Raw genomic sequence first — 14,151 nt, 5'->3', positions numbered from 1 at the left:
AAGTGAACTGGCCACATTCTCCTTCAGTGTTGATTTTATTCCTTACATCTGAGTTACAGCAACCACCACATTAGACATTAGCATCCAACCATACACGTCAACATTTTTGAAAACCCAGCTTCAGCGAAAACAGTCTGTGTAGCAGTTGAGCGATTTCCCCCGATTTCTTGTTGGCCCCTCAGGACAAGTGATGGGAAATCTTTTCGGTGGGGACATGGACTTTTAATTATTATTTTTGTTTTTTACTAGTAATGGCGGCGATCTGCGATTTTTGTCAGGCCTGCGATATTGCGGCGGACATATTGGACACTTTTGACACTATTTTGGAACCATTCACATTTATACAGCGAACAGTGCTATAAATATGCACTGATTACTGTATAAATGTGACTGGCAGGGAAGGGGTTAACACTAGGGGTTGATCAAGGGGGTAAATGTGTTCCCTGGGAGTGATTCTTACTGTGGGGGGAGGGGACTGACTGGGGGAGGTGACTGATCTGTGTCCCTATGTACAAGGGACACAGCATCGGTCTCCTCTCTCCCTGACAGGACGTGGAGCTCTGTGTTTACACACAGAGCTCCACGTCCTGCCTCTATAACTGCCGATCGCGAGTAACTGCCGGACATCGCGGCCGCCAGGCACGCGCATCGGCACCACGTGTCACCGGGGGCACAGCTTTTCCCCGCTGCGCGCCCTCAGAACAGGAAGGCGTCCACGATCGTCCACGCGGCAGTTGAGAGCCGCGCTGTAGACGTCTTTCGTCTATAGCACAGCTCTCAAGTGGTTAAACCATACCCACATGATTTGCTGTTTGGCTATTTGTCAATTTCTGTGCTTAATAAGGTAGGCTATGAGTGTTTATATTATCAAAATGGTATGTCACATGTCATTTTTGTTTTCCACATGTCATTTTTGTTTTCCAGCTCCTCAAAGAACTGAAGAACAACAACTTTACCTATAATGGTGAAACGTTCCACTTTAATACATTTGGTGAAGTGCTAAATGTCTATGACTTGTATAATTGGCAAACTAAAAATATGTCTGTTGAAATGATTCGCATTGGAGAATACAACACAGTCAATCAAAATATACACATAAATCAAAGTCTTCTTGTTTGGAACAATATCAACAGCTCGGTATGTAACGTATATTTTTCAAAAATACACTTACAGTATAATTGATATTTTATGGAATCCCAGACCATTTGTATTATAGTCCAGTTTTATTTTTCTGGGCTATTACTTTAATGGGTGGTAGGGGATGAAAGGTCTAGGTCTAATCTTTCCTTAAAGTTCTCCTCAGTTCTCCCAAAACAGTATCTAGAGCCACATTTTTTGTTTTGCAGATAGTAAAGAAGGTTCTTATCATTTTGCCTTTTCCTTCACCTTTGATCAGAGAATAAAAAGAGTTTGTGTCATGGAATCCTGATGGCTTAGTCCAAATAGGGGTTCTTCGTGCTCTTCTCTACTTGTACCTAGGTTTTTTTTGGCATTGTCAGACCAAACTACCAGGCTTATCAAAGAGGCTACCATGTAGGATTTCCCCTCTTCTCTTGTTCTGGTGCGAATGCTAAAATTTCTGATTTCCTCTAACTTTTTATCTTGGATGGTTCCCTTGGCGAATAGAAAGTGTAAATCTACCTAGCAGGGATACAGACAGCAAAAAAAAACTCAACAGAGCTCTAAACTGTTTTGGCTATACATACAGTATAAATCACCTGATGGTTTCTAGGGGACTTTATCTGGTTGGTATTTTTGATTGAACTCTGTGAGCATACTGTATGTTTTATGTTAACCTGACCAACTATGTCCAGGAACTATTTGCTCCTGATTTCCCATGTCTGAACCCCTGCTGGGTTTTCCCCACCCATTGAATGTGCACCGTTTATTCACTGCATACAATGCAAATACTGTATATGACATGGTCCTTGTAGATTTAAATGATGCGCTAATTATTTAGTCACAAATAAATTTTTTGCAAACACACAAACCTTTAGGAGAAAGGATCATTTTTTAAAACAAAAAACTCTACTAATACTATTACCTATACTTTCCTGCACACAAAATATAGACATGAAGCTAATAGTTTGTCCTAGTGTTCTCTAAATATGAACTTAATTATAATTACCTAGGATTACTTCCATCCATCAGAAATGTTTTAAAACAATTAGGGATACTTATAGGAGAGAGAAATTAAAATACGGGAGCTATAAACACGAGGTAGGGGAAAAGGATATATGGGTACCCTGGATGGAATTTAAAAAGTCCTGGAGGTTCGCAGAAAATCTGAGAGAGGAATAGGAACGCATTTTTCAATTAAGGGAAGGAATTCTTACAGTGGAGTCGTGGGATGGTCAAGGGAGGGGGGGGGGGGGGGGGATTTAGTTGGGGAGGGGGGAGATGGGGTGCTGGGTATTTCTTTGTCACGCAGATAAAACCTTTTAAAAATTCCGTACTCACTATAAAAGAGTGAGTTCTAAACGGTGAAAAAAGAAAAAAAAAAAAAAAAAAAAAAAAAAAAAAAAAAAAAGATGAAAATATAAAAATAAACAAATAAATAAAATAAAAATAACAAGTATAAAAATTTGCAAAAGAAATGTACCACAAATGATGCTAAACCTGATGTAGAGACGGAATTATGAATAAAATCATGAACAAGTCTCTCGCTGTGGTGAAGTCTGAAGTGGCAAAAAAAAAAAAAAAAAACAAAAAAAAAAAACAATTAGGGATGAGCCTAGTGTTTGGTCCAAACATTAGTTAGGACCAAACACTGACTGCTCAGATGTTCATCTGAATGACAAACATTTAGGGCCAGTTCACACCAGATGCAGTTCCGTACAGTTTCATGTGCATTTTTTCTGCACTAAAAATGCATGCACAGTGTTTTCCATGTATTCCAATGGCTCTAGTTGGCTCTAGTTCACACCATGCAGAAACTGACCGTAAACTCACTGCATGGTGTGAACTAGAGCCAACTAGAACCATTGGAATATATGGAAAACACTGTGCATGCATTTTTAGTGCAGAAAAAATGCACACGAAACTGTACAGAACTGCGTCTGGTGTGAACTGGCCCTTAGGATGCTTGGCATGGAAGAACATGACAGCATCCGATTGTGAATGCCTGCTAAGAAAGTAGCAGCTGCTGCATCTTTACCAACCACTGAAATCACCATCTCATTTATCTACATTTGGGCAATGATGGCATCACTATCAAAAGCACTGCCTTTATATAGCCAATGACAGCTTTGGATCCTGTCATTCCGGTAGTGTTACCGTCGGGGATTGGTAGCATGCGGTGTGCAGTGTGATTGACAATGGATTTACAACAATTGTTTTTAAATAAAGTACTCGTCAAATGTGTGTTTATTTCTAGGCTACAACTTTTTTTCGTGAATAAGTAGGGCTACTATGTACCCCTACTCATCCACATAGGGTTAGGTGCAGTGTGTGGGGGCACCATTATTATTAAAGGGGCTTCTGGATTATGATAATCCCTCCAACTGCAGACCCCCACAACCACTGGATAAGGGTTGTGGGGAAGAGGCCCTTGTCCTCGTCAACATGGGAACAAGGTGCTTTGCCAGGGCAAGACACCACCCCTCTGTTGAAATCCCCTCTTCTGGCCAGCCAGTGGATTGCTTATATTAAAAGTCTGTTATGTATTTTTAGGGGGGGCTCATTTTTTTTTTTTTGTCAACGTAAAACTCTTTTTTTTATTTGTTAACCACTTCAGCCTCGAAAGAATTTACCCCCTTCCTGACCAGAGCACTTTTTGCGATTCGACACCGCAACGCTTTAACTGACAATTGTGCGGTCATTCAATCTGGTACCCAAACACAATTAAAGTCCTTTTTTCCCACAAATAGAGCTTTCTTTTGGTGGTATTTGATCACCTCTGCGGTTTTTATTTTTTGTGCTATAAACAAAAAAAAGAGCGTCAATTAAAAAAAAAAGCTATATTTTTTACTTTTTGCTGTAATAAATATCCCCAAAAAATAGATAAAAAAATAATTTCTTTCTCAGTTTAGGCTGATATGTATTCTTCCACATATTTTTTGTAAAAAATCGCAATAAGCGTATATAGATTGGTTTGCCCAAAAAGTCAGAGCGTCTACAAAATAGGGGATAGTTTTATGGCATTTTTATTATTTTTTTTTTTATTAGTAATGGCACCGATCAGCGAGTTTTATTGTGACTGCGACATTATGGCGGACACATCAGACACTTTTGACACTATTTTGGGACCATTGTCATTTATACAGCGAACAGTGCTATACAAAATGCACTGATTACTGTGTAAATGACACTGGCAGGGAAGGGGTTAACCACTAGGGGGCAAGGAAGGGGTTAAGTGTGTCCTAGGGAGTGATTCTAACTGTGTGGGGGCTGGGCTACCAATCACACGACATTGATCACTGTTCCCAATCACAGGGAGCAGTAGATCAGTGTCCTGTCACTAGGCAGAGCAGTGAAATGCCTTGCTTACAAAGGCATCTCCCCATTCTGCCGCTACGTGACACGATCGCGGGACACCGGCAGACTTCAAGTCCATGGGTCCCGCGAGCGCGGTCAAGGAGCTCGCTTTGGGTGCACGCCCACACAGTGGGATTTTCAAAGCAACATACGGGTATGTTGCTTTGCCCACACAAGCCATTCTGCCGACGTATATGTGTGTTAGGCGGTCGGCAAGGGGTTAATGTCAGTGCTAAAAAATTATTGCTCCAGGCTGCATGGAATTTTTTTATTTTATTTTTTTCACAATGATACATGTTCCCCATGATAGTGCCCACCCCAGTGCTATTTTTTTATCATCCCCTTGCCTTTTAGCCTAGAAAATTGACATTCATATTTGATAGATTGGGCTCCTATTGATTTTTGTGGGGTTCAGCATCCGAACTTCTTTGAAGTCCAGCGAATCCCTGCCAAACCGAACCCAATGCTCATCACTAAACACAATGAGTAGTCAGTAATACACAATGTAAATCACAGCTTACAGAGTGCTGCGGGAAGAAGTATGTAATGAACTGCACAGCATATGGAGTGGATCAGTCAGGAGAATGTATTTGTAGCACTACCCCGTAGGAGCTGCTGATTTAGATTTGGGTTTTGCACGTTAACTCTACATTCGATGTCAGGGGAAAAAATTCTATAGAAATTGCAATGTCCACACAAGATGTAAAACCTTCAACTGTTAGGTTTTATTTTTGTTTCATAAAACTTGTGAAGAAGGTGGAGAGTATAAAGAGAAGGGGAAGGTTCAGTTACACGGTACAGAATGCACAAAAAGTATCTAAAGTTCCCGTATTCACCACTCTCTATTGAGTGGGTATTGCTCACCCGGATAGACCCCTCTCACATGGCCTAGCAGCCGGAATGACACACGAACAGTATGAGAACAGTCTCTGCCACAGACCGTCTGAGAGCGGAAGATGGATAGTTAGGGATCCTCTGCCACAGGATTTAAGTTCCGAACTTCCAGCCTTACATTAAAAGAGCCTTTAAGCCGATACACCATGGTTCGCTTGTGTTTCAACATGGGCCTGAGGTGGTAACGTCACCTACAGGCAACAGGGGAAAATCCTATCAAGCACAACCATAGCCAGAATAGAGGCTAATTTCAATGGAATGCAACAAATCTAGAAGAGCGCCCCAGTCATTGGGAGCAGGGTGCTACATATTGTACAGCTCAGCTTACCTGGTGTAATGGTCAGCAGTATGTAATTTACAGCACAGCATGGAGAGTGCAGTGGTCAGGAGTATGTTTAGCATTAGCTTTGAAAAGAGTGACCATTATATTGCTCATTGGTGGGAGTTCAGCTAAACAGATCACTGTGAGAGGTTCTACTGTGCTCAAGCCACTGGCTGTCAGCTCTGCAAAGTGACATTAGGGCTGGAACACCTAAGGTGCCATTGGACAGGAGATCACTTCCCCAATTACTGTCTTCATTCTGACTAGGTGTTGTTAGACCCAGGGCACAAGCAAGATACATGTGTCATATATCACAGGTGCCAGGGTCTAATGATGTCCATATGCTGTGCAGTTTTAGCACAAATGTATCATGTTATTCTTAAGTTTTTAACGATTGGATTTTTTTTTATCCTGCAGGTCCCCTTTTCTAACTGTACAGCAACATGTAAGCCTGGATATTACAAGAAACATTCAATTATCACCTGCTGCTATGAATGCATTGCATGTGCGAATGACACTTATTCCCCCATGCCGGGTAGGTATAATGGAAGTTTTCTGACTCATGTCTGAACTGTCAGATCTCCCTCTTGTGGAAAATCAGTTCATACAATTCCTTTCAATATGCAAAGTGACAGTTTTGTGTTCTGCACAGCTCATGCCACAGGTAGCAGAAGGGGAAAATTGGGTTGGAATGGTTGGGGTTTACCGTAAATAGGATTAGGTGGGAACATGTGGCATTTTATTACTACATTGCCACACATCTATAATTTCTCTACATTTCACTTTTCTCATGATTCATTTTGAACTACACATTACAAATATTTGTATTATTTGTTTTCCAGACATGGTTCAATGCTTAACGTGTCCTTATCATCAGTGGTCAGCCAATGGAAGCTCACGGTGTGAAAATAGGACGATTCAATATCTAAAGTGGAGGGACCCATTCGCCATAACATTGGTGACTTTTACTTCCTTGGGAATTGCAGTCCTGCTCCTGATAGGATTCCTTTTTGTTAAAAATGCCAACAATACCACTGTAAAAGCAGCAGGCGGCCTCTATGCCTACCTCCTGATTGTTTCTCTAATTATCAGCTCTGTCAGCATTGGGCTTTTCATTGGAAAACCAAATCACCTACTCTGCCAGATTAGACAGCCGCTGTATGGCATCAGTTCCACCATTGCTGTCAACTGCATACTAATTAAATCAGTTTTGATCTTCATGGCATTTGAGTCAGCCAAAAAGAGCAAATGGATAGGTAACTTCACTTGTCAGCGCTCGATCATTGTTGTAGCTGTATTAACTGGTGTTCAGGTTGGTATTTGTGTAGTGTGGCTCATTCTGAAAGGTCCCTCTTCTAAATCCGATAACACCATACCTCAGCTGATCACCCAGTATTGTGATGAAGGATCTTATGTAGCCTTTGGCATCATGTTGGGCTACACTTGGTTGCTTGCCTTGGTTTGCTTCCTTCTTGCTTACAAGGGGAGACAATTGCCAGAGAGATACAATGAGGCTCGAAGTGTCACATTCAGCATGCTTGTTTACATGTTTGTGTGGATTGTCTTCATCCCTGTCTACGTGAACTCCACGGGTGCGTACCTCTACGCTGTGCAAATAGTAGCCATCCTGTGTTCTGTCTTTGGAGTCATGGGCTGCCACCTCCTACCGGTGTGTTATGTTGTAGTCTTTAAACAAAACAACAGGGTCAACTGGAAGAGCGGCACAATGTTTTTTTCAACAATAAAATCAAGAACTGTTTCATTTATAACAATAAATCTCTGCAACAGAAATAGCACCTAGATGACATCATTGCCACAATTTCTACACAAATGGTATCAACTTGAACTGAGGAAGTAACAATTTAAAGCCACTAAACACATTTTATTTGGTGAAATTAAATAAAGTACAGTGCCTTGAAAAACTATTTATACCCCTTGACATTTTCCACCTTTTTTCATATTACAATCAAAAACTTTATGTATTTTATTGGGATTTTATGTGATAGACCAACACAAAGCAGCACACAATTGTGAAGTGGAAGGAAAATGATACATGTTTTTTTTTTACAAATAAATATGTGAAAAGTGTGGTGTGAATTTGTATTCAGTCAATACTTTGTAGAACCATCTTTTGCTGCAATTACAGCTGCAAGTCTTTTTTGGGATGTCTGTACCAGCTTTGTACATCTAGAGAGTGACATTTTTGCCCATTCTTCTTTGCAAAAAAGCTCAAGCTCTGTCAGATTGGATGGAGAGTGTCTTTGAACAGCAATTTTCAAGTCTTTCCACAGATTCTCAATTGGATTTAGGTCTGGACTTTGACTGGGCCATTCTAAAACATGAATATGCTAAACCATTCCATTGTAGCTTTGGCTGTATGTTTGGGGTCGTTGTCCTGCTGGATGATGAACCTCCTCCACAGTCTCAAGTCTTTCGCATACTCTAACAGGTTTTCTTTTAAGATTGCCCTGTATTTGGCCTGTCCCTGCTGAAGAAAAGCATCCCACAACATGATGCTGCCTCCACCATGTTTCACTGTGGGATGGTGTGTTCAGGATGATGTGCAGGGTTAGATTTTCACCACACATAATGTTTGCTTTTAGGCCAAAAAGCTCAATTTTGGTCTCATCTGACCAGAGCACCTTCTTCCACATGTTTGCTGTGTCCTCCACATGGTTTCTCACAAACTGCAAATGTGACTTTTTATGGCTTTTTTAAACAATGGCTTTCTTCTTGCCACTATTCCATAAAGGCAACATTTGTGGAGTGCACGACTAATAGTTGTCCTGTGGACAGGTTCTCCCACCTAAGCTGTGGATCTCTGCAGCTCCTCCAGAGTTACCATGGGCCTCTTGGCTGCTTCTCTGATTAATGCTCTTCTTGCCTGGCCTGTAAGTTTAGGGGGACGGCCATGTCTTGGTAGGTTTGCAGTTGTGCCATACTCTTTCCATTTTCGGATGATTTATTGAACAGTACTCTGTGAGCTGTTCAAAGCTTGGGATATTTTTTTATAACCAAATCCCGCTTTAAACGTCTCCACAACTTTATGCCTGTCCTTTTTGGTGTGTTCCTTGGCCTTCATGATGCTGTTTGTTTACGAAGGGTCTCTGCAAATGGAGGAGAATGAACAGGATGAGCTGCATTGGAGCACACAAAACTCCAAGATAGGAACAGGGCTAGGGCATATTGGGTTGAGATCTCACACATAGAGTCACCAAGAGTTTTAGGAAGTGGATGGATATCTTATCTCTGCATAAGCTGATAAGACAAGCTGAGTAGGGCCGGCCATACATGAAGCAACCATGGGTCGCAGGAAAGAAATTAGCACAATTTCCCCACTCCTGCCTGGCCATCACTTTGCTAACGCAAGATAAAATTGAAAAATGTATCTACCTCTTGGCTAAAAAGTGTTTGAAAAACAAACTTTAACTAAATGTACTTATGTATTCAATAAAAAAATAACTAAATGTTTTATAATTTAGTGTAGTACCTGAATGTATCTTGATTTCATTCCCTCCCTGATCCCCTGTACAGCAGTTCTGTGAGTGGGAGGGGCAGCACTAGGAGCCAGTTGTACATGGGCTGGTGGGAGACAGCAGAGTGACGGCTTATCTGCTCCAATATAATGAAAACAGAAAGGTTTTGTTTAAAAATAATTAGTAGCATGTGGATGGGAAGGGTGATCAAAGAAAGAAAAATATATGCAGATTAAGCATCAAATTTAAAGTGGAATTTAAGTCTAACACTCATTATTCTTACAAATGTTTTCTCCCCCTTCCTCCTACCTATCCTACCTACCATGTGTAAACTACATCTGTATATATAACTCAGTCTGATCTGGTCACATGATCTCCAGCTGTAGCACTCAGCAACGGCTAGGAATTCTGGGAGCGTTGATATCACCCAAAGGCTCCTATGGCTCAGCCATTGTCATCACTCCCTCCTCTCCCCTGCACTTGCCACACACTGACACAGTGGGAACCAGAACTGTGAGCTCAAGTGACCAGAGAGAACTTAAAAAAAGGTAAGTATAAAGACCTTTTTTACACAGGGTAGGCATGATAGGTAGGAGACGGAAAGAAGGGACATTTTTAAGAATAATTTGTGTTAAGCTTTAATTCCACTTTAAGAGCAAGAAAATCCAGGCTAAATGAGTGCAACGTGGAAATATCTGTAAACAGATTTTTTTTTAAATACTCCTTTTCATTTACATGAAAATGTTCTCCAATTTCCAAACAGAGGAATGACTCTCGTAGCTATAGCAGTTGCCGTATTATAAATATAACAAATATTACCGAGACCTAGATTTTCCATTGAATAAACACATTTTCTGGGGTGTCACAAACAATACTGGTCCAATGAACAAGCAGGCAAACATTTTACCAACAGTGGAGTGACCCAATAGGTAAATGAAAGAACACCAGACATAAAATTAATCATTTGCTCATGCACTGCTTTATAAATATGACCCTAGGTGCCAGGACTAACAATGGAAGGGTATCAAATATGTCCAAATAATTTTGCCAGCCACCAGGATCAGTGTCATTTATCATTTGAGAAACCTTGTTTGAAAAAATGTAACCAGTTTAACCTGTTGTGTCGGCAGATACAGTAAATATAAAAAAAGTATGAGATAGTGTCAGGGGAAGATTTTCTGTCAAAGTAACATACCAAAGTTTTATTGGCCAGGTGTATATGGCATCCAAGAAATTGTTCCTAGGTTTAAAGTAGTAAAAGTAGTTGAGTCTGCCTAACCCTGTGAAGTAAATTAGGCAATATTATTAATATAAACTATAACTATTGCATATATGTATTTATTTGTATATTCCTATAATTAGCTAGTCTATAAGAGTCAGATAAAAACATCTGCTTAGTAAACAATGTTACATTACATTGCATTACATTGTTATTTCCCAAGAAAATAGGAAAATACTAAACAGCAGATATCTACAACATATAACAACAATCATCAAAGATACTTATCACATCCTCTAGAATAGACTCAATGGCTGGTCTCCAGATGTTAAAAGAGAGCTCTCTGTTTAAAACAGCCCTTTTTACCTCAGTCAAACCTCATTCAAACCCCCTTTCATTGCCAGCCCAACTCAGTTTTGGACGAATCAGAGTGTTCCTGGGGCATTCCAACAGTTTATATTACTGACCGCCCTGTCGTAATTGGCCTCTGGGGGCAGTATTGCCTATATCTTTTCCAGTAGCTTGTTGGTCTTTGATCTTTGTCACCAATTATTTTGGCAGTCACAGCTCTCTTTGAAGCTTGTTTGCAGAGTGGTTAATCAAGCATTCTCATAGACAGATTGGAGCCGGAAGTGTCATGTAAATTTAGAGGCTTAATTGATTACATCCCAACTTGGGGGTCATATGTCAGTTCTACAGAGAGTGTGAATATTTTTCTCCTTTAAAACCATGGCAGCCTGGCTGATCTTTGGGAATAGGAAACAGATATGTAGAATATCCAGAAAAATTACATCGGACCATGTTGCCTTCCAACACCCTAGTAGATTTTGATTATTTGTGCTGGCGCAATTCTTTCTTTCTTTTGCAATTTGTGTCATCTCCATACACTGGAATTTCAGGATATATATATTACATATAAAAGTTGTTAGGTATAATACCCATTGATTTTAGTATTACAGTATATCCCTTATTTGGATGAGTTCAAGAAGTCCCCTTAATCAGTGAATAAAAATGTAAACACAAGAAGGAACTTTTATTTTAAATTGCCAAGGAAGTAGTTATAGGTGTTTGAACTTATTGGTAATCCACTCTAATTACCCTATTGCACATGTGTCAAACACAAGGCCCATGGGCCGAATCCGGCCCTTCAGGCCATTTCATGTGGGCCTCGCACGGTCTGGAGGCTCAGAGGCTAGTAGCTAAAGCAGCAGAGCAGATATTCACGCAGGTCACCCTGGCTGATGACACAGGTTCACCTAAGGTGCAGGGTCTAAGCACTAACTGGATAGCCCCACCAAGAGGTGAGCAAGCCGGGGTCCGGAAGCAGATATAACAGGTAGGGATCAAGCAGAAGCGTAATCGGGGGAACGAATCGGGGTAACAAATAGTTGCAGGTTGGGATTTAGCAGACGCGTAGTCTGCGGACAAGATAAATGTCGGTAACAAATAGTTTCAAAGATACGGTTGGCAGCAAGAGAGACAGGAGCAAGATATTGTCTGGTGAAGGCACAATGTTCTGGCAACCAGGAAGTGCAGGGACATGGCTTAAATCAGGAAGTTCATGGGAGGAGCAAAGGGTTCAAGGTTCAAGGCAAACAAGATTCAAGACAAGATCATTCAAGGAACTATCCAAGGAGCTGTACAGCATTCCAGGCGGCTCAGCAAGCAGAGTCACCACCAGACACACCAGAGGTCCCACGTTCAAGCCCAGGTCCTAACAGCTGAATTCCTCCTACAGATTCAGTGCCTCTCTGTGAAGCCAAAGCACCCCCTAGTCTCCTCCTCCCCTAATATCAACATTCAGCAGACTCCAGCCCTCCTCTGGTCCTCCTCCAGACCCTGCACTTTCTGCTTCCCAGCTTTGCAGTAGCAGAAGGTAAGGGGATGCACTGTAAGGGAGGGTGGGGGACTCTTGACATTCTGATGGTGGGGGCTCTTGACATCTAATTTAAGGGGAGGTGGGGTGCTCTGGAAATCTAGTCCTACAAATACATCTGGCCCTTTGAGGGCAAACATAATGCTGATATAACCCCTGATGAAATTGCGTTTGACACCCCTGCCCTGTTGTATCTGGTCCAGCTACTTCTACATAAGGGTAATGGTGAAAATCAAAATCAAGGGATCCGGGGTACTTACTCCTTAAGAGCGACCATTGTTTTTTTTTTTTTGTTTTTTTTAAATAGCATATACCTTAATAGGGATTATCTTGGAACACAAAAGAAAAGCTTTTATGTGTATAATATGATGGATTAGGGATAAATTAAAGAGATAATTATTTCTTAATAGTCTACTCCATGGGTATCCCCTGGATAAAAACATCTGCTCCATCTCTCATATATGATTGTCACATTATTAATTATCACTTACTATTATTATGACAAAGACAAATTGTCTCACAGGCAACAACGTAAAGGTAATAGGAGGGTAAAGCTCCTAAAGTACAAAAGGTCCAGGACGCTTTGTTGCTCTGCCATAAACCGTAGCAAAAAAACAACACCAACAAATACAATACCAACAGATATAATTTTCAACACAATAATGTAGATGTAAGCATTCTTAATCATGTCCATGAAAGTATCTTCATAATAGGACAGTGTTATGCAAGTGCACAGCTACATCTCTCCCTAGCAATAATTTAAATCCTTAAAAAATAAATTATTCTGTAATATCAATCAGTCATAATTGATCATTAAATAATTAAATCTAGACTAATGTGTACAGTGACAAAGTAGTTGATAATATATGACAAGCCTGAGTTCCTAGGCCATTGATGCGTGTATATGTTTAACTGTGCTTATGTAATGTCCAAACTCTTCATGTTTAACTTGTACTAATGTATTGTCCAAACTCTTCATGCATTAAAAACCATGACTAAAAGAAATCCACATTATTTAAAAGCATTAAAAATGTAATAATATTATAACTATTCTCTACATCATTACTGTATACTTTTAGGTACAGGTTAGAAGGAGCTGGTGAGTCTGTAGGGGGCAACACTGGTGAGGTGGTAATGATTGCAATGAGAGATGCACCTTTTTTTATAGAATGCTCAGGATAGTTCTTTAAAACAAATAACTAAATAAAGTAGACATTTAACTTTTTCAAGTTGTAGTATAACAGAAAACTTCCTATCAAATGCTTTGCAATTTTCCTTTCCTGATAGACTCAATGGCAGCATACATTTGGGTACCCTCACCCCTACCCCATTCCCATCAAAAGATAGAGACCGTGTTCCATAACTAGCCTACTCATGTCACTGGGAGTATACTGCCATGGAGTCTATAAGGAAATGAACAAAACAGTAAATAATTGATTGGAAAGTTTCAATTTTCCTGACTGAATCCATGGCAACATACATTCGGGAATCACTAGCAAAAAAAAGCAAGGGTGGGCTGTAGAAAAATAAGGTTTCAGTCAAATTAACAGGATAAAGAAGCTAGTTTCCCACCACAGTGAACCAAAACTGTTTAAATTGAGGGCCACATTGTCTCCCTAAAATTATTCTTGGCACCCTGCTACAGGGAGCTCACAAGGACTGCACACTGCTGAGTGTGTTGTCACTGCTTCCATAGGAACCAAGCCTTTAGCCTTATAAGCCATCACGACCCATCCAGTGATGATTCTGGATGATATACCCTTTCCTCTGGTTCTGCTAGGGAAAGAGACAAAGAGATTACCTGAATCTCTAATCAAAATTGTAGCAAGCTTGAAGTATCCCAATGTCCAGGGCATGGAACCAGTCAGCTTTAGTGGCCTTGCACGTG

General features: G+C 40.5%; 1 protein-coding gene across 1 annotated transcript in view; it reads left to right on the top strand.

Annotated features, from left to right (window-relative positions):
• Positions 1–7,739, top strand: part of LOC120936222 (G-protein coupled receptor family C group 6 member A-like) — a 29,154-nt gene extending 21,415 nt beyond the window's left edge. Inside the window, exons 4-6 of the mRNA XM_040348416.1 lie at positions 925–1,137; positions 6,110–6,227; positions 6,535–7,739. Coding sequence (XP_040204350.1) covers positions 925–1,137; positions 6,110–6,227; positions 6,535–7,493 — 1,290 coding nt within the window. The 3' untranslated portion in view covers positions 7,494–7,739. The remainder of the gene's footprint in view (positions 1–924; positions 1,138–6,109; positions 6,228–6,534) is intronic.
• Positions 7,740–14,151: the final 6,412 nt, after the last annotated feature.

The sequence above is a fragment of the Rana temporaria genome, chromosome 4 (genome assembly GCF_905171775.1).
Source record: "Rana temporaria chromosome 4, aRanTem1.1, whole genome shotgun sequence".
NCBI classification, from domain to species: domain Eukaryota; kingdom Metazoa; phylum Chordata; class Amphibia; order Anura; family Ranidae; genus Rana; species Rana temporaria.
Note: the sequence above shows the minus strand (reverse complement) of the source record. Positions and strands in the feature narration are given on the sequence as shown.